At 47.2% G+C, this 22,066-nt stretch overlaps 1 protein-coding gene across 1 annotated transcript; it reads right to left on the minus strand.

Moving 5' to 3' along the window:
* Positions 1-320: 320 nt before the first annotated feature.
* On the minus strand, positions 321-19,641 carry PRELID3A (PRELI domain containing 3A; the record flags this gene model as incomplete). The annotated part of the gene is made up of 6 exons (XM_079717034.1): positions 321-374; positions 1,832-1,934; positions 2,027-2,097; positions 3,269-3,358; positions 3,995-4,163; positions 19,610-19,641. 6 exons carry the CDS (start codon positions 19,639-19,641, stop codon positions 321-323), a joined length of 519 nt encoding a protein of 172 aa, XP_079573160.1.
* Between the last annotated feature and the right edge of the window lie 2,425 nt (positions 19,642-22,066).

The raw sequence follows: 22,066 nt of genomic DNA on the forward strand, positions 1-22,066 counted from the left end.
AGCCTTCCTGCTGAGGACACACCAGTCCCGGGACGCATGACCATGTGCTGAGAACAGCCTGAAGGAGAAGATGAACTGCCCTCAGAGACGAGATAACAAACCTGAACATAAATCCTGCCACGAAACGAGTTGGTGCATTCAGAGGAGGATGAACCCAGTTAGGTTTTTCACTACAGGGCTGGAGACCCCCATGCAGCTGTGTCTTGCAGACCCCCTCCCAGCACGCAGGCCATGCACACGGTGAGCAGGCACCAGATCCTCCCCAGGTTCAAGAATCCTGTAGTTACCGCCGCTCAGCACAAGGGGCGCTGCAGGCCTCGTTAGCTCACGGCACGTTCAGCATTTTCAATTATCCACTCAATAGCAGCCCACCCCTGGAGCAACACAGAAAGATTTCAACGTGGTGTCAGAAGTCCTGCCTGTCTCACCACAGACAGCAGGCTATGCAGGTCACATAAATGCACAGGGACAGCCCTGCGGCTCTGAAGCAAACACAGCCAAGACGTTCTGCAGGCAGCTTCTCAGCCCCAGAAATAAGGTGGCACCTGTTCTGCCTGAAATTCCCGCACCAGTTTGAGCTATGCTGAGTCCGCACCCCTCATGAGTGCCGTCACCTACTGAGGGCAGTGAGGGGAGCGCAGCCCCTCAGCCTCCTCCGTGAGTCACCCCTAACTTCTGGCTCCTGAACCGCGTGCGGGGCCACCTGCCTCTCCACCTCCATCTTCCTCTCTCTCTGGCTCCTCCTCCATCTTCAGGCCACTGGCTGCCCCCGCATCCCCCAAACTTGTCTGGGATGCTGTCGGATGGCAACCACAGCTGGGCGGCCATGATTCTCCATAGGCCTCCAAAACAGCAACCCCCAAATAAAGTGAAATAAAAGACCTTGATCTGGCCTAAGTTTCCCCTGACTTTTCTCATTAAGGGCTGAGGTGACTCTGGTCTCACCCAGTGCTGCCTTCCTCCCAAAATATTCTTCAGCAAACACTCAGGCCTGCCCTAAGCCAGACTCTGGACACACAGAGTGAGTCAGTCAGGTTCTGTCCCCAGGGCTCGCAGAGTAGACATGATGCATGCTGCTCTGGGCAGGAGGCCTCCCCGACTTTCGTGAACTGAGCTGAGCTACTGCCGACCTTCCTCAAATCTGGATTTTTCTAAAAATAGGGCAGACTGGCTCTGTATTAGTGACTAGACCAATGAGCCTAAATGCAAGAATAAATGGCTCTTGGCCAAGCCGTGACCTGAGCGTGGTAGGAAGGGAAGGACGGCTTAGGTGCCATCCCACTGGTCCCAGAATGAAGAATCTCTTCTGACCAAAAAGAACGAGAGAGAGAAGGGGAGAGTCGGGGTGGCAGCAGAAGGAGGACGGCAAGGGGAGCTGGGCGAACAGCCAGGCCCTGTTCTGGCACCCAGCACTGCCTGGGGTGTGCCTCCCAAACACCCAAGCTCTTCTTGCCAACCCCGCTGGAGAGGAGGCCAGGGCTGACAGCCTCCTCCTGGTCCATCCCTCCCCCACTCCCTCCACAAGGCTCGCTCCCAAATCCCACCAGAGCGAGAGGCAAAGGGAAACCCTGCACACGGAGAAGCTCAGCCGGAGCCACTCAATACCGATTAAATATGAAACTGCTGAAAATCCCGAGTGTCCTGCCTGCCCACGCCAATACCTGTCCTGGACGTGTGGGGTGTGTCTTGTTAACTGAGCCCAGATGGCTCGGCTCCTGGAAGGGGTGGCTGCCTTGATGGCCTGTGCTCCCCCAGGCCTGGAGCCCTCCCCACCTGCCCGTGGTCAGTAGGACCCCCGCTCATCTGGCCCCCGAACAGCTAGAGACGGTACCTTCTTTGCATTGGACGATATCGTGTTGGCCATCAAACTTTCCAGATAGCTGCCGAGGCTGATCCCCTTCACGGTGATGACGGCTTCTTGGGTGAGCACGGTCCTGCAGGAGAGCGAGAAGTGAAGGGGCTGAGCAGCCGGAGGGCGGGGGGAGCCCCCGCCCCACCCCAGCCTTGGACTTCAATGTCCGCTTACCTTCCTGGGTCCTCTGGGTGGGGTGTGTACACCAGCCTCTCACTCACTGACACCCAGTTTGTGAGTGTGATCTTAAAACAGGAAACAATGGCTGTAGGTTCTATTTCTCTTGCATTTCCTCCCAGACCATCTGCTCCCACTCCTCCCATCCCCGAATCTGCACTTACTGGAGCCAGAGCAGAAGAAACGCCAAGGCCCGCCAAGGCCCAGGAGGCACGGCCAAAGTACGGTCCAGGGACACCGAGTCCTGGCGGCTCCTGGCGACAGTCACCGCCCTCCCTCCACACCCCACCCAAACCTGAGTCGGGCTCATTAGCTGTCATCATTGTATGTGCAATATTTTTATGCCAGGCTCTGTATTTAATAAACCTAATTTTCTTTCATTAATCCTCAGGACAATACGGTGAGGTTGGCTCTTTTTTAGAAAAGGAAAGTGAGGCTCAGAACAGGTTGATCACTGACACCCGCAGCCAACAGCGATTCTGTGATAACCAGGACGCAGGCATGCGGCTGTCCCGCCCAAAGCCCTTCCTTTCCACTAGAACTCCTACAACAGCAAGAACCATCCCTCTTTACCGACAACTAAGCCTTCTTGAAGGAGGAAGAGGAATTTTCCAAGTGAAAGAGAAGAGAGAACAATATATAAACTGTCAGTAATGGGTCATGTGGACACACCCACCCGGCTCCCTGTGACTTTGCGGAAGGGCTGCCTGGGCCGAGGAAAGGGGGTCCCCGGCAGAGGTCCAGGCAGTAAACCAAGGAGCCTCCGCACACAGTGACATGACCCACAGGCTAATGGATCTGACATAAACCATGCTCCTGGGCCACCCGTTTTCCCCAACACGCTCTTTGAATGTGCATTAGGCCAATATCAATGGTTCTTCATTGTGAGACGTGAGAGAGGAGGCCAGGAGAAAAGTGGCTGTTTCAGTGGCTGCAAAGAGCCAAGTGTGTTGTTGGCGGGCAGGATGGCGGCTGGGGGGGGCGGTGGGGAGGCACTGGGGAGGAGCACGGGGGCCCCAGGGCTGCCAGTCTGTCTCCTGGCCTGCCCACTGGTTACAAAGGTGTGTTCACATCATTATGTGTGTTCTTCTATACATTTTTATACTGGAATAAAAGACAAGTAAGATACTGCTAAATAAAGTCAGCCTTTCTATTAAAAATAAAAGATCATTTAGACGAAAGGTGGGCTGGAAATAAAATTAAATGAAGACATTACGCACCATCGTGGCCATTGCTTACATTGGTGGAACAGAGCTCCATTTTCTTTCCCACTGGATCCACAATAGAATGTTCTCTGATGTATGTCAAAGTCCTACTGGTTCCCAAAATCTGAAAAACAAAGCAAAACCAGCATAGTGACGTGTTAGAAACTCCACCTTATATCCTGGAACACTGACCGCCATTTCCTATCCGCTACCCATCTCTTCAACCAGGGATGCAGGTGTGGCTGCAGCAGCGCCTCCAGCTCCTCCAGGTGCCTCTGTCCAGCAGGTGGAACGGACACACAAATCAGGGACATAGGAACCGGTGCTTAGACAGAGGAGAAAGCAGGGCAGGAACTGGGGCGCTGAGGTCAAGGTTGAGGACAAGGTCCGGCTGGTGAGTCAGCTGTGGACCGACCCTGACCCCCACCCCCCAGGCCCCACTGTGTGGAGCCAACTCTGGGGTTCAGGCCACACCAAGCAGGACGATGAGGCTGGGGTGGGGGGCTGGGGGTCATGGGGTTTTGGGGGTCCTGTGGGCAGTGTCCCCACTGCAGGTGGGTCAGGGGATGTGTTGAACACTCAGGTGGACGATTAACTCAATTCACAGAGAAACAAACCATCTCTGGGGCTTCCCAGAAATCCCAAATGGGAAGGTTGTCATTCCCTGCATATGGGTGCCAGCTGGGCCGGCGGGTGTAGATGGCTGTGTGAGTGTAGCTGGGGGTCATGCGGGTGCAGCCAGGCTCCACTGGGGGCTCACCACTCTCACGAGGCCAGGCAGCCCCCACTCGGTGCTAAGGAGGCGGTGGCTGTGAAGCCGGCCCCGGTTGTCCACACTGCGCTCCAGCACGTCAACGCCCACGACACTGGGGTTCATGGGATTCGGGTACTTCCTCATGGCAGCCTTGATGACTGTGTCCCACGGGTGGCTGGAGGAAAACGCAACCACCAGCATGAGTGGGCAGTGGGTCCAAAGTCAGGTCAACCCTGTTCTTCAAGCTTTGTTCCAACAAATACACCTGAGGAGTTGGGCTCTGGACCCAGATCCTGGATCCCTGATCCCCCGGGCAACCAGGGGGCGGGCGGGGGGCGCAGACCAGGCTCAGGCCTGGCCGTCCCAGCTTGGCTGAGGGCCCCCTCCTTCCCCAGCCCTGCAGAGCCTAAAGAGGCAGAACCCTTTGGTCTGGGGCTTCTGGGCAAGAGACAATGTCCCTATCCCCTGCCTGTTACCACCTCCCGTGCTGCTCTGTGGGCTGCAAGGCCAGGGGGCCAGGGCTCATTCCCGCCTCCACCTGGTCGCAGTAACTGTGGGGGCCTTTTTGCTGACCACCCGCCTCACCCCTGCAGCCCACCACAGGCCAAAGCAGCACACCTGCCCAACACGGATCGCCCACAGCTGCTGCCCAGCTATGAGGTCCTGAAGCAACTACTTTGTTCCAACTTCTAAGCAGTATGTGACTTGAAATGGCTACATATGTTTTCTGATTATTAAAAAATGTATTTGAAAATTCAAAAAATAACGCAGGATGAGGAAAATAAAAATCCACAATTTCACTATCTGGAGACAAGTCTGTGCAGGCGTCCTGTAGACGCCACCCCTCCCCTCTGGCCCTGAGCCCTGGAGTGAGGGGTGGACACCAGTGTCCCTGTTTGTTTCCTGCCATCAGAGACCACACAGCTGCCCCTGCTCCCCAGAGCTCTGTGCCTGTTGAGGCTGGCAGCCCTAAGGGCGTCCAACGGCTCAGAGTCCAGGGTACTCAGGGTGGACCTTCCCCAGGCGCTGCTATCCTGGGTTTTCCTTCAGGATGCGCACCCAGGTGCATCCCCACAGAGGTGAGTGCGTCTCAACAACACTGTTGTTTCCCCATATGTACCCACACCGGTTTGAGCGGCATGTACAGACACAGCCCAGACCCCAGACCTGGAGACATGCATGCATGCACAGACGTGCACACGCTCAGAAATTAAACTGGGATCATGCTCCTTACATGCACTGATCACCGCTTTTTATATGTAACAGACGAACATTTTCCTGCATCATGAGGCTATTTTCAGAAATATGACTCTAAGTAACTGCACAACAGGCCACTCTGTGGACAGTGCTGTAACCAGACCCCTCTGGTGGATTATTATTATGTTTTAAATCTAGTTTTTCTTTTATTTATATTACTTTCATCATCATTTAATCCTGGACACCTTACATTTCTTTTTTTTTGGTATTTTTTTGAATTTTATTTTATTTATTTTTTTATACAGCAGGTTCTTATTAGTTATCCATTTTATACATATTAGTGTATATATGTTAATCCCAATCTCCCTATTCATCACACCACCCCCCCCCCACCACTTTCCCCCCTTGGTGTCCATAAATTTATTCTCTACATCCGTGTCTCTGTTTCTGCCCTGCAAACTGGTTCGTCTGTACCATTTTTCTAGGTTCCACATATATGTGTTAATATACGAGATTTGTTTTTCTCTTTCTGACTTACTTCACTCTGCATGACAGTCTGTAGATCCATCCACGTCTCTACAAATGACCCAATTTCATTCCTTTTTATGGCTGAGTAATATTCCATTGTATATATGTACCACATTTTCTTTATCCATTCGTCTCTTGCTGGGCATTTAGGTTGCTTCCATGACCTGGCTGTTGTAAATAGTGCTGCAATGAATATTGGGGTGCATTTTTCATTTTGAAATATGGTTTTCTCTGGCTATATACCCACTAGTGGGATTGCTGGGTCATATGGTAATTCTATTTTTAGTTTTTTAAGGAACTTCCATACTGTTCTGCATAGTGGCTGTTATCAATTTACATTCCCACCAACAGTGCAAGAGGGTTCCCTTTTCTCCACACCCTCTCCAGCATTAGTTGTTTGTAGATTTTCTGATGATGCCCATTCTAACTGGTGTGAGGTGAGATACCTCGTGTAGTTTTGATTTGCATTTCTCTAATAATTAGTGATGTTGAGCAGCTTTTCACGTGCTTCTTGGCCATCTGTACGTCTTCTTTGGAGAAATGTCTATTTAGGTCTTCTGCCCATTTTCTGATTGAGTTGTTTGTTTTTTTAATATTGAGCTGTATGAGCTGTTTATATATTTTGGAGATTAATCCTTTGTCCGTTGATTCGTTTGCAAATATTTTCTCCCATTCTGAAGGTTGTCTTTTCGTCTTGTTTGTAGTTTCCTTTGCTTTGCAAAAGCTTTTAAGTTTCATTAGGTCCAGTTTGTTTATTTTTGTTTTTATTTCCATTACTCTAGGAGGTGGGTCAAAAAAGATCTTGCTGTGATTTATGTCAAAGAGTGTTCTTCCTATGTTTTCCTCTAAGAGTTTTATAGAGTCCGGTCTTACATTTAGGTCTCTAATCCACTTCGAGTTTATTTTTGTGTATGGTGTTAGGGAGTGTTCTAATTTCATTCTTTTACCTGTAGCTGTCCAGTTTTCCCAGCATCACTTATTGAAGACACTGTCTTTTCTCCATTGTATACCCTTGCCTCCTTTGTCATAGATTACTTCACCATAGGTGCGTGGATATTATCTCTGGGCTTTCTATCCTGTTTCATTGATCTATATTTCTGTGTTTGTGCCAGTACCATATTGTCTTGATTACTGTAACTTTGTAGTATAGTCTGAAGTCAGGGAGTCTGATTCCTCCAGCTCTGTCTTTATCCCTCAAGACTGCTATGGCTATTCGGGGTCTTTTGTGTCTCCATACAAATTTTAAGACTTTTTGTTCTAGTTCTGTAAAAAATGCCATTGGTTATTTGATAGGGATTGCACTGAATCTGTAGATTGCTTTGGGTAGTAGAGTCATTTTCACAATATTGATTCTTCCAATCCAAGAAAATGGTATATCTCTCCATCTGTTTGTATCATCTTTAATTTTTCTCATCAGTGTCTTATAGTTTTCTGCATACAGGTCCTTTGTCTCCCAGGTAGGTTTATTCCTAGGTATTTTATTCTTTTTGTTGCAATGGTAAATGGGAGTGTTTCCTTAATTTCTTTTTCAGATTTTTCATCATTAGTGTACAGGAATGCAAGAGATTTCTGTGCATTAATTTTGTATGCTGCTACATTACCAAATTCATTGATTAGCTCTAGTACTTTTCTGGTGGTATCTTTGGGATTCTCTACGTATAGTATCATGTCATCTGCAAACAGTGACAATTTTACTTCTTCTTTTCTGATTTGGATTCCTTTTTTTTCTTTTTCTTCTCTGATTGCTGTGGCTAAAACTTCCAAAACTATGTTGAATAACAGCGGCGAAGGTGGACATCCTTGTCTTGTTCCTGATCTTAGAGGAAATGCTTTCAGTTTTTCACCATTGAGAATGATGTTTGCTGTGGGTTTGTCATATATGGCCTTTATTATGGTGAGGTAGGTTCCCTCTATGCCCACTTTCTGGAGAGTTTTTATCATAAATGGGTGTTGAATTTTGTCAAATGCTTTTTCTGCATCTGTTGAGATGATTATATAGTTTTTTATTCTTCAATTTGTTAATATGGTGTATCACACAGATTGATTTGCACACACTGAAGAATCCTTGCATCCCTGGGATAAATCCCACTTGATCATGGGGTATGATCCTTTTAATGTGTTGTTGGATTCAGTTTGCTAGTATTTTGTTGAGCATTTTTGTGTCTATGTTCATCAGTGATATTGGTCTGTAATTTTCTTTTTCTGTGATATCTTTGTCTGGGTTGGTATCAGGGTGATGGTGGCCTCATAGAATGAGTTTGGGAGTATTCCTTCCTCTGCAATTTTCTGGAAGAGTTTGAGAAGGATGGGTGTTAGCTCTTCTCTAATGTTTGACAGAATTCATCTGTGAAGCCATCTGTTCCCGGACTTTTGTTTGTTGGAAGATTTTTAATCACAGTTTCAATTTCAATACTTGTGATTGGTCTGTTCATATTTTCTGTTTCTTCCTGGTTCATTCTTGGAAGGTTATACCTTTCTAAGAATTTGTTCATTTCTTCCAGGTTGTCCATTTTATTGGCATAGAGCTGCTTGTAGTAGTCTCTTAGGATGCTTTGCATTTCTGCAGTGTGTGTTGTAACTTCTCCTTTGTCATTTCTAATTTTATTGATTTGAGTCCTCTCCCTCTTTTTCTTGATGAGTCTGGCTAATGGTCTATCAATTTTGCTTATCTTCTCAAAGAACCAGCTTTTAGTTTTATTGATCTTTGCTACTGTTTTCTTTGTTTCTTTTTCATTTATTTCTGCTCTGATCTTTATGATTTCTTTCCTTCTACTAACTTTGGGTTTTGTCTATTCTTCTTTCTCTAGTTCCTTTAGGTGTAAGGATAGATTGAGATTTTTCTTGTTTCTTGAGGTAGGCTTAAATTGCTATAAACTTCCCTCTTAGAACTGCTTTTGCTGCATCCCATAGGTTTTGGACCATCGTGTTTTCATTGTAATTTGTCTCTAAGTATTTTCTGATTTCCTCTTTGATTTCTTCAGTGATCTCTTGGTTGTTTAGTAACGTATTGTTTAGCCTCCATGTGTTTTTGTTTTTTACGTTTTTTTCCCTGTAATTGATTTCTAATCTCATAGCGTTATGGTCAGAAAAGATGCTTGATATGATTTCAATTTTCTTAAATTTACTGAGGCTTGATTTGTGACCCAAGATGTGATCTATCCTGGAGAATGTTCCATGTGCACTTGAAAAGAAAGTGTAATCTGCTGTTTTGGGATGGAATGTCCTATAAATATCAATTAAATCTATCTGGTCTATTGTATCATTTAAAGCTTCTGTTCCCTTATTTATTTTCATTTTGGATGATCTGTCCATTGGTGCAAGTGAGGTGTTAAAGTCTGCCACTATTATTGTGTTACTGTTGATTTCCTCTTTTATAGCTGTTAGCAGTTGCCATATGTATTCAGGTGCTCCTATATTGGGTGCATATACATTTATAATTGTTATATTTTCTTCTTGGATTGATCCCTTGATCATTATGTAGTGTCCTTGTCTCTTGTAACATTACTTTAAAGTCTATTTTATCTGATATGAATATTGCTACTCCAGCTTTCTTTTGATTTCCATTTGTCTGGAATATCTTTTCCATCCCCTCACTTTCGGTCTGTTTGCGTCCCTAGGTCTGAAGTGGGTCTCTTGTAGACAGCATATGTACAGGTCTTGTTTTTGTATCTATTCAGCAAGCCTGTGTCTTTTGGTTGGAGCATTTAATCCATTCATGTTTAAGGTAATTATCGATATGTATGTTACTAGTACCATTTTCTTAATTGCTATGGGTTTGTTTTTGTAGGTCCTTTTCTTCTCTTGTGTTTCCCACTTAGAGAATTTCCTTTAGCATTTGTTGTAGAGCTGATTTGGTGGTGCTGAATTCTCTTAGCTTTTGCTTGTCTGTAAAGCTTTTGATTTCTCCATCGAATCTGAATGAGATTCTTGCTGGGTAGAGTAATCTTGGTTGTAGGTTCTTCCCTTTCATCACTTTAAATATATCATGCCACTCCCCTTTGGCTTGTAGAGTTTCTGCTGAGAAATCAGCTGTTAACCTTATGGGAGTTCCCTTGTATGTTGTCATTTTTCCCTTGTTTCTTTCAATAATTTTTGCCTTTAATTCTTGTCAATTTGATTACTATGTGTCTCGGCATGTTTCTCCTTAGGTTTATCCTGCCTGGGACTCTCTGCCCTTCCTGGACTTCGGTGGCTATTTCCTTTCCCATGTTAGGGAAGTTTTCGACTATAATCTCTTCAAATATTTTCTTGAGTCCTTTCTCTCTCTCTTCTCCTTCCGAGACCCCTATAATGCGAATGTTGTTGCATTTAATGTTGTCCAGAGGTCTCTTAGGCTGTCTTCATTTCTTTTCATTCTTTTTTCTTTATTCTGTTCTGCAGCAGTGAATTCCACCATTCTGTCTTCCAGGTCACTTATCTGGTCTTCTGCCTCAGTTATTCTGCTATTGATTCCTTCTAGTGTATTTTTCATTTCAGTTATTGTATGAGTCATCTCTGTTTGTTTGTTCTTTAATTCTTCTAGGTGTTTGTTCTTTAATTCTTCTAGGTCTTTGTTAAACATTTCTTGCATCTTCTCCATCTTTGCCTCCATTCTTTTTCCGAGGTCCTGAATCATCTTCACTATCATTTTTCTGAATTCTTTTTCTGGAAGGTTGCCTATCTCCACTTCATTTAGTTGTTTTTCTGGGTTTTATTTTGTTCCTTCATCTGGTACATAGCCCTCTGCATTTTCATCTTGTCTATCTTTCTGTGAATGTGGTTTTTGTTCCACCGGCTGCAGGACTATAGTTCTTCTTGTTTCTGCTGTCTGCCCTCTGGTGGATGAGGCTATCTAAGAGGTCTGTGCCAGTTTCCTGATGGGAGGGACTGGTGGTGGGTAGAGCTGGGTGTTGCTCTGGTGGGCAGAGCTCAGTAAAACTTTAATCCACTTGACTGCTGATGGGTGGGGCTGGGTTCCCTCCCTGTTGGTTGTTTGGCCTGAGGTGACCCAACACAGGAGCCTACCCTGCTCTTTGGTGGGGCTAATGGCAGACTCTGGGAGGGTTCACACCAAGGAGAACTTCCCAGAACTTCTGCTGCCAGTGTGTTGTCCCTGCAGTGAGACACAGCTACCCCCTCCTCTGCAGGAGACCCTCCAACACTAGCAGGTAGGTCTGGTTCAGACTCCTATGGGGTCACTGCTCCTTCCCCTGGGTCCTGATGCACACACTACTTTGTGTGTGCCCTCCAAGAGTGGAGTCTCTGTTTCCCCCAGTCCTGTCGAAGTCCTGCAATCATATCCCACTAGCCTTCAAAGTCTGATTCTCTAGGAATTCCTCCTCCCTTTGCCAGACCCCCAGGTTGGGAAACCTGACGTGGGGCTCAGAACCTTCACTCCAGTGGGTGGACTTCTGTGGTATAAGTGCTCTCCAGTTTGTGAGTCACCCACCCAGCAGTTATGGGATTTGGTTTTATTGTGATTGAGCCCCTCCTACTGTTTCACTGTGGCTTCTCCTTCGTCTTTGGATATGGGTTATGTTTTTTGGTGAGTTCCAGTGTCTTCCTGCCGATGACTGTTCAGCAGTTAGTTGTTATTCCGGTGCTCTCACAAGAGGGAGTGAGCACACATCCTTCTACTCTGCCATCTTGAACCAATCTTCTCTGGCGGATTATTTTGATCACATCCAACCTTCACTGTACAATGAAGGCAGCAGGGAAAACTGGTTCACACCAGCCTTTCAACATATGTCTTTTTCCTTAGGATAAATTTCTAGAATGGAATTACTAAATTAAACATCAAAGATTATGAACATATTGAAGGTTTTTGTTTCATCTTTGATGTCCTTTTTAAATATAACTTATTGACCATGAATTTACTTTATCCTCATAAAACGCTCATCCCAGGTCAAAAAGCTAGCAATGAGATGCAGACTAGAGCTGGGCCTCCCAGCCCCTACTCCACAATCTTTCTGTCACACCCACGGCCTCTGCACTGTCAGGTCCAGAAGCCCTGCTCTTTAACCAAGAAATGCTTTTTCAAGCCATGGAATCGTGTCACTGCACTAACATGTCCACCAGCTCCAAAGAAGCAAAGATGAGGCTGGTCCTGATCACTCTGCAGGGGACAGGAAGCCTTTCTTCTCAGGAAAAGAACTGTCAGGGGCGCAGTCGACAACTCTGCGGAAGGAGGGAGAATCCACATACTCATGAAAGCAGAGGCGGGGGATGGGGGCTGCCCAGTGAAATAAGCTGTGAGCTTTGTAAGTCAAGGTCCCCAGAGTAGTTCCCATAAAAATCATTACTTTAGGCAGAATAGGGTCTGTCTTCTAAAATTACTTGAAATTATCTGAAAGTTGATATACATTTGTATTAAGCACATCTCACACAATGCTTTTTTTTTTTTTTTGCGGTACGCGGGCCTCTCAGTGTTGTGGCCTCTCCCGTTGTGGAGCACAGGCTCCGGACGCGCAGGCTCAGCGGCCATGGCTCACGGGCCCAGCCGCTCCGCGGCATGTGGGATCTTCCCGGACCGGGGCACGAACCCATGTCCCCTGCATCGGCAGGTGGATTCTCAACCACTGCGCCACCAGGGAAGCCCAACACAATGCTTTCTTTTATATAGAAACCTTGCATCTTTCTAATTGATGATTTCAACTAAATACAACGTGCTTAAAACACATAAAAAATAATTTCCAGACATCAACAGAATGAAGCAGGAAAAGGATAAACATAATAATATTTTTTAGGGACTTTCCTGGTGGCACAGTGGTTAGGAATCCACCTGCCAATGTAGGGAACACGGGTTCTATCCCTGGTCTGGGAAGATCCCGCATACCGCGTAGCAACTAAGCCTGTGTGCCGCAACTACTGAGCCTGCATGCCACAGCTACTGAAGCCCACGCACCTAGAGGCCGTGCTCCGCAACAAGAAAAGCCACCACAATGAGAAGCCCGTGCACAGCAATGAAGAGTAGCCCCCACTCGCCACAACTAGAGAAAGCCCACGTGCAGCAATGAAGACCCAACACAGCCAAAACTAAATAAATAAATAAATTCATTTTAAAAAATAATATTTTTTAAATTACAAGGTTTAAGTACACAAGTCAGTATCACACACTTCTTGGTTAAAGAAAATAGCCCAATACTCATTTGACTGGGAAAAGCTGAGAAGTCTGGCAATGCCAAGTGTCGGGAGGATGTGGGAGCAGGAAGCCAGGCCTACAGGTGGACATGTGAATGGGCCCCACTCCTGGGGGAGGCAGAAGGGAGACTTGCTGAAGTTCATCCTCGGGATAAAGGTCCCCGGCCTTGGCAGAGGCTAATGGTGAGCACGGTGGCCTGTGAGCTGCCCCAGCACGCTCCGTGCCCGTGCTGCAGGAACGGGCCAGCAGCAGCACTGGGGGCTGGGGGCGCACGTCTGGACTGGCAGCCAGGGAGGGGGCAATTGCTGGTCCCACTCAGGGGCATTGGTGAGGAAGAACAAGGCAACTCTAGGCTCAGCGAGGATGTCGGAAATACGAAGTGGGGTGAGGACACAGAGTGCCTGGGACCTGCCTACAACAACCCAGGGGAAGGAGCAGGAAATGGGGGCGCATGAGACCAGACATCTGTGAGAGGCACCGTTAGCATGCAGGAGGGCACTGCACTCATTATTCCAGTCTCCACTCTTGCATAATGTGCATAATAATGAGTCCAAAAAAAAATTGAAGGAGGGACTTCCCTGGTGGCACAGTGATTAGGACCCTGCTCTCCCAATGCAGGGGGCCCAGGTTTGATCTCTGGTCAGGGAACTGGATGCCACATGCTGCGGCTGGGAGTTCACATGCCACAATTAAGGGGCCTGCAGGCCACAGCTGAGGAGCCCGTGAGCTGCAACTAAAAAAGCCTGTGTGGGGACTTCCCTGGTGGTGCAGTGGTTAAGAATCCGCCTGCCAATGCAGGGGACACAGGTTCAAGCCCTGGGCTGGGAAGATCCCATATGCCACGGGGCAACCAAGCCCACGAGCCACAACTACTGAGCTCGCGTGCCACAACTACTGAAGTCCATGCACCTAGAGCCCGTGCTCCGCAACAAGAGAAGCCACTGCAATGAAAAGCCCATGCACCGCAACAAAGACTAGCCCCCACGTGCCGCAACTAGAGAAAGCCCGCATGCAGCAATGAAGACCTAACACAACCATAAATAAATAAATAAATAAATTTATTTTAAAAAAAAGAAAGCCCACCTGCCGCAACTAAGACCCAGCGTGATGAAATAAAAAAAAAATAAAATGGAATGGAAATGAAATGAAATAAAATAAATATATGTTTAAACAAAAAAAGATGAAGGAAAAGTGCTCAGACCCCAAGAGACCCAGGGCCAGCCCAGTGGTTCTTGGAGCAAGGCCCACAAAGCTGGGCTCTCTGGCCCCTCCGGGAGCCTGGGCGCTGCTGGGAGGGCCTGCCCTTCTGGCTGCACGACATCAGCCAAAGCTGCAGGAGCCCAAGTCAGACCACAAACTGCCAGCCTCTCCCCAGGAGTGATGGCCGGGCCAAGGCTGCATGGTGGTCACTGCTGAGCTGTGCACTCAGGGCCCATCCCTGATGAGAGAGTAAAAGGACTCATTTTACTACACCTGGATCCCTCGTTCTGAGCGAGGGCACAGAAAGGACGCGGGAGGCCTTGCTGGTCGGGAAGCACTGGCGGCCACATGGGTGGCAGCTCAGCTACTGTGCTTCCCCAGCCACCACTTCTCCTTGAAACTACTGACCACAAACTGTGGTCACTCAGACGTGGGTGTCGGACAGGCATTTTCTCAAAGATGAATGAAGTGAGCCTGTCACTTGGAGGAAAACACCTGATGGCATTTGCTGCCAAAGATAAAACTTGAGCTTCTAAGTGAAAACTGGAATTTTAGAAAACTTGCATCACTACCATGGGCCTGCTGCTTGCCCCACACTGTACCCGGTGACCCACACAGCCAAGTGACCAGTGCGAGATGTCACAGATCACATGGGAGAAGGACTCATTCAAAGTACGAGACGGGCCAGTTACTCTGGTCCTCGTGGTGTCAGATTTTACACTGCAATTAATTTGAGAAACTACTGCTTGTTTCGTTGCAGTAGCAAAGAACAGCCATGACTATTTTTAAAGACTTTCGAAATACCTTTGCCAACTAGGTTTTACTCACATACAGTGTGAGGCTGGATTTTAATAATTTACTTCAACCAAAACAACAGACTGCAAACACTGAATGCAAAAGCCGACAGGACCATCAAGTTAGCGTCCATACAGGGACCTCCCTGGTAGTCCAGTGGTAAAGAATCCACCTTCCAATGCAGGGGACACGGGTTTGATCCCTGGTCGGAGAACTAAGATCCCACGTGCCACAGGGCAACTAAGCCTGCACACCACAACTACTGAGCCTGTGTGCCTCAACTAGAGAGCCCACAGGCTCTGGAGCCCATGTGCCACTAGAGAGAACCTTGGGTGCTGCAATGAAAGATCCCACATGCTGCAACGAAGATTCCGCGTGCCGCAACGAAGACCCAACGCAGCCAAAAATTAATTAATTAAATTATTTTTTAATAAAATTAAAAAAAATAAAATCTGTTGACAATAAAAAAACTGTCTATGCAGCCTGACATTATAGAAATTGGGAAAAAATAAACAAAACAGTGCCACTCTTACTACTTTGAGGGGTTTTGGAAACTACAGGTTTTTTAAATTTAAGAAATGTTATTTACCTTAATGTAATAGGTTTATTACTGTTAATTTTAATAAATTAATAAATATCTTTAAATTTATCAGTTTTAATTTCTAATATGGTAAATATTAGTAGATTTAACCCACATAAACAAACACTGTTTGGGTCCCCAATATTTTCTAAGAGTGTAAAGAGGTCCTACTGCTGACGAGTTTGAGGATTTCTGGCCTAAGTAAATGTCCTTGATTAAGTGACCCAGAAATATACACAGGAGTGGTCACCACAACACGATTTGTAATAAGGGGGAAACGATGTCCCTTCAATAAGAGAAAGAAAAAATGGTGACATATTCTTTATGGAATAAATGAAATATTGGAATACTATATGGCTGAGATACAAATGTGTATGTGTACATGTATACACACAGATCTCAAATAGATACACACACACACATGCACAGATCTCAGGAACACACTGTTGAGAAGAAAGGGAAACTGAAAAGATCTATACAAGATGGTGCCAGTGATTTCTATTTTAAAAAAACAAACAATACTACATTTTGTTTATGGAACATATACCTTCGGGAGGCTACCCACCAGGTTCACAATCATGACCGCCTGTGAGAGAGAGGAGGGAACAGCACTAGGAGGGGACAGTGGGCACTTCACCTCCTACCTGTAACATTCCATTTCTCTTATTTAAAAAGGGAGGGGGTTCCCTCCTCCTGGCCAGAGAGCAAGCCTGCTTTAGGGCAGCCTCTCCTCCTTACTTCCCTGAGAGGGACACTGCCTACTAGAGACCTCTCCTGGGAGCTGCTGGAATCCAAGCAGTGTACAGCCTTGACTCTGCTGGGAATCTACTCATACTGGCTGTTATTAAAGATTTTGTTATAGTCCACCTGAAACCTCAGTCAATGCTGTAAGGATGGGATTTATAAGCCTGCATTTACCAGCCTGTTAATTTTTAAGTGCCCCTTTCTATATGTTTGTATTTCGGCCCTATATTTTCCACTACTATTTAATCTACTTTAAACCAAAGGGCTCTCCATTTCTGTGGGAGTTTATACTGCTCTCAGCTCTGTCTGATCTCCAGTGCCCAGGGTTTCTTTGGCGTGTGAACAATGGAGGAAAACTTGACTCAAAAGTTTTCGTGCCCTAGCAAAGGAAACAAAATGAAACAAACAGACAACCTATGGAATGGGAGAAATTTTTGCAAACTATGCAACTGATTAATTTCCAAAATATACAAACAGCTCATACAGCTCAATAACAACAACAAAAAAACCCAATCCAAAAATGGGCAGAAGACCTAAATAGACATTTCTCCAAAGAAGACACACAGATGGCCAATAGGCACATGAAAAGGTGGTCAACATTGCTAATCCTTAGAGAAATGTAAATCAAACCTACAATGAGGTACCACCTCACACCAGTCAGAGCTGCCATCATTAAAAAGTCTACAAATAACAAATGCTGGAGAGGGTGTGGAGAAAAGGGAACCCTCTTACACTGTTTGTGCAAATGTAAATTGGTGCAGCCACTATGGAAAACAGTAGGGACATTCCTCAAAAAAACTAAAAATAGAGTTACCATATGATCCTGCAATCCAATTCCTGGGCATATATCCAGATAAAACTATAATTCTAAAAGATACATGCACCCCCAACGTTCACTGCAGCACTATTTACAATAGCCAAGATATGGAAGCAACCTGAATGTCCATCTAAAGATGAACGGATAAAGATGTGGTATACGTACGCGATGGAATACTATTCAGCTATAAAAAAAGAATGAAGTAATGTCATTTGCAGCAACGTGGATGGACCTGGAGATTATCATACCAAGTGAAGTAAAAGTCAAGCAAAGACAAATATCATATGATATTGCTTACATGTGGAATCTTAAAAAAAATGATACAAATGAACTTACTTACAAAACAGAAATAGACTCACAGACATAGAAAACAAACTTACCATTACCAAAGGGGGAAGGGAGGGAATTAAATTAGGAGTTGGGAATTAAAGTATACACACTGCTATATATAAAATACATAACCAACAAGGGCCTGTGTATAGCACAGGGAACTATACTCAGTATCTTGTAATAACCTATAATGGAAAAGAATCTAAAAAAGAGTGTGTGTGTGTGTGTGTGTGTGTGTGTATATATAATCTGAATCACTTTGCAGTACACCTAAAACAAATACAACATTGTTGGACTTCCCTGGTGGTCCAGTGGTTGAGACTCCATGCTTCTACTGCAGGGGTGCAGTTTGAGCCCTGGTCAGGGAACTAAGATCCCACATGTCTGTGGTGCAGCAGGGGGTGGGGGGGACTAATACAACATTGTAAATCAACTGTATTTCAATAAAAAAAATTTTTAAGTCTTTGTGCCTGATTATTTTTGGCCTTTCAAGAGTAAATTTATTATTTCCAATTAAATATTCAACAAACATATAAAAAGAAAACAAGTACAGAAAGAAAAAGGTGTGTAATCCTCAGAGGAAAAAAATCAGGGATTTCAAGGGACTAAGCAAGGGGAAAACTCCACGGGAAGCTCAGCTAGAAAGCCAGGCTTCCAAATCGGTACCGTCCTGCAGATGTGATGCTGCCACACAGCATCATGTCACCCGCCCTGGCAGCCGCGTGACCTCCCCCCAGCTGTCTTCCACATTTGTCAATTCTCATCATGGCACTTGGCTTTTAAGTTCAAAAATCAATGGGAGGAGATCTGTGCCCAGTCCACAGGAGCTCAGGGGTTGACGGGAATTCCTCTGGTGGCCAGTCGCCCTCATTTCAAAGGACATCTGCTCCCCAGGATATTTCTTGGTCCCTCACTGAGCACCTACTACATGCCAGGGACACAAAATGAATGAAGTGAGGGTTGAAGCAAGGATGCACACTACCACACGGATGAACCTCAACAATCATGCTAAGTGAAAGCAGCCAAACACAGAAGACGGTTTGGTGTATGATTGCATTTATGTGAAATGTCCAGAAAAGGCAAATCCATAGAAACAGGAAGCAGATACTGATCTAGCTGGGGAGAGGAGTGGAGAGTGACTGCAGACGGGCATGAGAGGTCTTTGTAGGATGAGGAAATGTTCTAAAACTGGACTATGGAGCTGTGTACAACTATGTAAATTTACTAAAAGTCGTTGAATTGTATGATTTAAATGGGTGAATATTATCAATAGTGACTTTTCACAGCTGACAATTCACTTCTGCTTGTCGACCAACATTTCCTGAATTTGTAGGGCAGTCCTGGCCTGAGGTGCACAGCCTGGGCATTCACCATCTGCAGGAACTTAACCTGTCCCCTCTGCATCCAGATGGTGCCCGGCATGTCCCATCTTTGGGAGAACTGAGAAAATCTCTGGAGTAAGTCTGGGAATGGAACCCCAGATGAGATTTTTCTACAGGCTGCAGGCTGTACAAAACTCAACACTAAAATTGGATCCCATCAAGTGTAAAGATTTCATTAAAATAATTTCGGAGGTTTTTTTTGCGGTACGTGGGCCTCTCACTGTTGTGGCCTCTCCCGTTGCGGAGCACAGGCTCCGGACGCGCAGGCTCAGCAGCCACGGCTCACGGGCCCAGCCGCTCCGCGGCACGCGGGATCCTCCCGGACCGGGGCACGAAGCCGTGTCCCCTGCATCAGCAGGCGGACTCCCAACCACTGCGCCACCAGGGAAGCCCAATTTCGGAGGTTTCTAACCCACTGATAAATTTTCATTATAATTTTACATGAAAAGTTCAAAGGATGACAATTCTATTTCATGCAGTATTTTTTAAATTAAACAACGAAATGCTGTTCTAAGTGGGATCAAGGAATTTAAAAATCTTAGTTCCTTTAAAAAATATGAAAGAATGAGCTCAGAGTGTCACAGATGAAGTGACAAGAGAAGATACCGCCTAGGTCACGAGGGCACTTTTAATCAGCTGGAGGCTTTCCAGTGCCCACAGTGCATTCAGGGCCAAAGCCCCCACGTGCCCACGCCGGATCCCTCTGGAGGCCGTGATCAGCCACTCGGCGGGTCCTGCCCCCACCCCCTGTGACAGCCCCGCGCGAGGTGAGGCCAGGCCAGCAGGGGCGAATACGCGGTCCCCCCACCCCAGGCCCTTGCAGGTCACTGCCCGCAGCGCAGCCCAAAGAAGGACAGAGCCCGCCCTCCCGGAGGCCGCGGCTCAGGCCCAGGCCAGTCTGGACTCACTGCGGCCGCAGCCGGCTCACCCGAACACATGCTCCGAGCTCCAGACCCTCATTGCCGCCCACGCAGAGCGCGGCCCAGGGTGCTCCAGGCCCCGGATGCTCCGCTCCGCTGGGGGCGGGGCGTGTGGACGCGGTGTGTGGGCAGTTCAGGGAGTGGGCGGGTCCGGACTGGGCGTCCGCCCATCACGAGAGCGGCGGCACCAAGGCTGCGCGGAGGGACTGGCAGTAGCTGTGCCGGCGGCGAGCACCGACTACGCAGCGGGGCGGGGGCGGGGCCCCTGGTGCCACTGCAGAGATGGGGGCGGGGCTCATTCCTACTGGTCAGGTGGTCCAAATTCTCCCAAAGCTCCTTCCAGCCACGCCGGTTCCCACTGTTGGGAAGGATAAGGAACAGTGTGTCCCACCAGCCCGACAAGTCTCTCCGCGGAGTTGGGGCGGGGGGCGGTAGGGAAGCAGCAGGTGTGGAAAGGCCTTAAACCAGAACGTGAGGCCCCTCGCAGGCAGTCCGCTGTGTGGTTCAAAGACCCCACGAAATCCAACCCTTTATGTAGCCAGGCAGGTGCGACCCTCGAGACCCGGATGTCAAGTGAAAGGACTGACAGCACCACTTGTCAGAGCTCATCCTAAGTTCATCCAGCAATTGGAGTGGCCACTTGAGTTCACTACTTGTCTTTGTCCAAAGGAGAAATATATTTCTCATTCCCATAGGAGGTAGGGTTGCAGCCTGAAGCCAGGTGCTCCCTGTAAGTTAGGCTAATGTTTCAAAAGGATGGCTCCCAAGTCCCTGAGAAAAAACATTCCATTCCTGGGTTGTTCAGCTGGCCGAAGGCCTACTTAGCCTTTAAAAACATTTACATAGGACTTTGCTGGTGGCGCAGTGATTAAGAATCCGCCTGCCAACTCAGGGGATATGGGTTCAAGCCCTGGCCCAGGAAGATCCCACATGCCGCAGAGCAATTAAGCCCGTGCGCCACAACTACTGATCCTGCACTCTAGAGCCTGCAAGCCACAACTACTGAAGCCCGCACGCTCTAGGGCCCGCCTGTTGCAACTACTGAGCCCGCGTGCCGCAACTACTGAAGGCTGCGTGCCTAGAGCCCATGTTCCGCAACAAGAGAAGCCACTGCAATGAGAAGCACAGGCAGCGCAACGAAGAGTAGCCCCCGCTCGCCTCAACTAGAGAAAGCCCGCGTGCAGTGAGGATCCAAAGCAGCCAAAAAAAATTTTTTTAACTAAAAATAAATAAAAACATTTACATAGATCTCAAAAAGACAACTTAGAAGTGTTTTAGAGTAGATGCTCTAAGAAAGGATAAAGGAGAGACCCTTTCCCTTTTGCACTCGGGAAAAATCATTTTTACTGTAGATTTGTATTTACCCTGCGCTTCCACAAATACAGTTCAAATGCAGAGAAGCGAGATGCTAGTTTGAGAAGAGGGTGACCCTCTGCAGAAAGAGCTGGGGTGTAAGGGCAGTACCCAGCGCAACACCCACAGTGAGCAGTCATCCCGAGCCTACGTGTGTGATGAGTCAGTGAAGTGGGGGCAGAGCAGAAGCAGCCCAAAGACCTGGGCTAGGACCCTGGCCCCACCATCTCCATGCTCCACACACTCCACCTTTGCCACATGCGCTCTAACCTCATGGCGATCTTCCCATGTCAGCGCTGCTGCCCATTTTATTAGCAAGCAGACTGGGGTTTGAGGAGGTGTAAAAGTGCGCCAAGTGATCACACTCTGAGGGCAGAGCTGAGATGAGTCCCCCACAGCCATGCTGCAGTCACTGGCCGTTGTGGCCAGCTATGGAACACGCCCTGTGCTGGGCTCTGAGCTCAGTGCTGTCATTCTGGCTTTAAAAAGCATCATCACTGGACTTCCCTGGTGTCACAGTGGTTAAGAATCTGCCTGCCAATGCAGGGGACACAGGTTTGAGCCCTGGTCCGGGAAGATCCCACATACTGTGGAGCAACTAAGCCCGTGTGCCACAACTACTAAGCCTGCGCTCTAGAGCCTGTGAGCCACAACTACTGAGCCTGCGTGGCACAACTACTGAAGCCCTCGTGCCTATGGCCCATGCTGCGCAACAAGAGAAGCCACCGCAATGAGAAGCCCGTGCACTGCAACGAAGAGTAGCCCCCGCTCACCGCAAATAGAGGAAAGCCCGCGCGCAGCAATGAAGACCCAATGCAGCCAAAAATAAATAAATAAATAAACAAAAAAACAAACAAACAAATAAATAAATAAATTGTCGTCTCTCAAACCACTGAAAAAAAAGTTTAAAAAAAAAAGCATCATCATTTACAATCAGCATTTTCCACAAACACGATTGAGCATGAGGCTGAAGAAATTGGGCCGATGGTGACAGAAGACACTGCAGTGAGAGTTTGTGGGGAAACCAAGACCCTAACCAGGAAACATCTCTGTAGAGACACTACTTAGTGGTGGAGCTGGGGCCCGAGGGCAGGAGTGCAGTGAGGGTGGCC

Source organism: Hyperoodon ampullatus (genome assembly GCF_949752795.1).
Source record: "Hyperoodon ampullatus genome assembly, chromosome: 13".
Lineage (NCBI taxonomy): Eukaryota > Metazoa > Chordata > Mammalia > Artiodactyla > Ziphiidae > Hyperoodon > Hyperoodon ampullatus.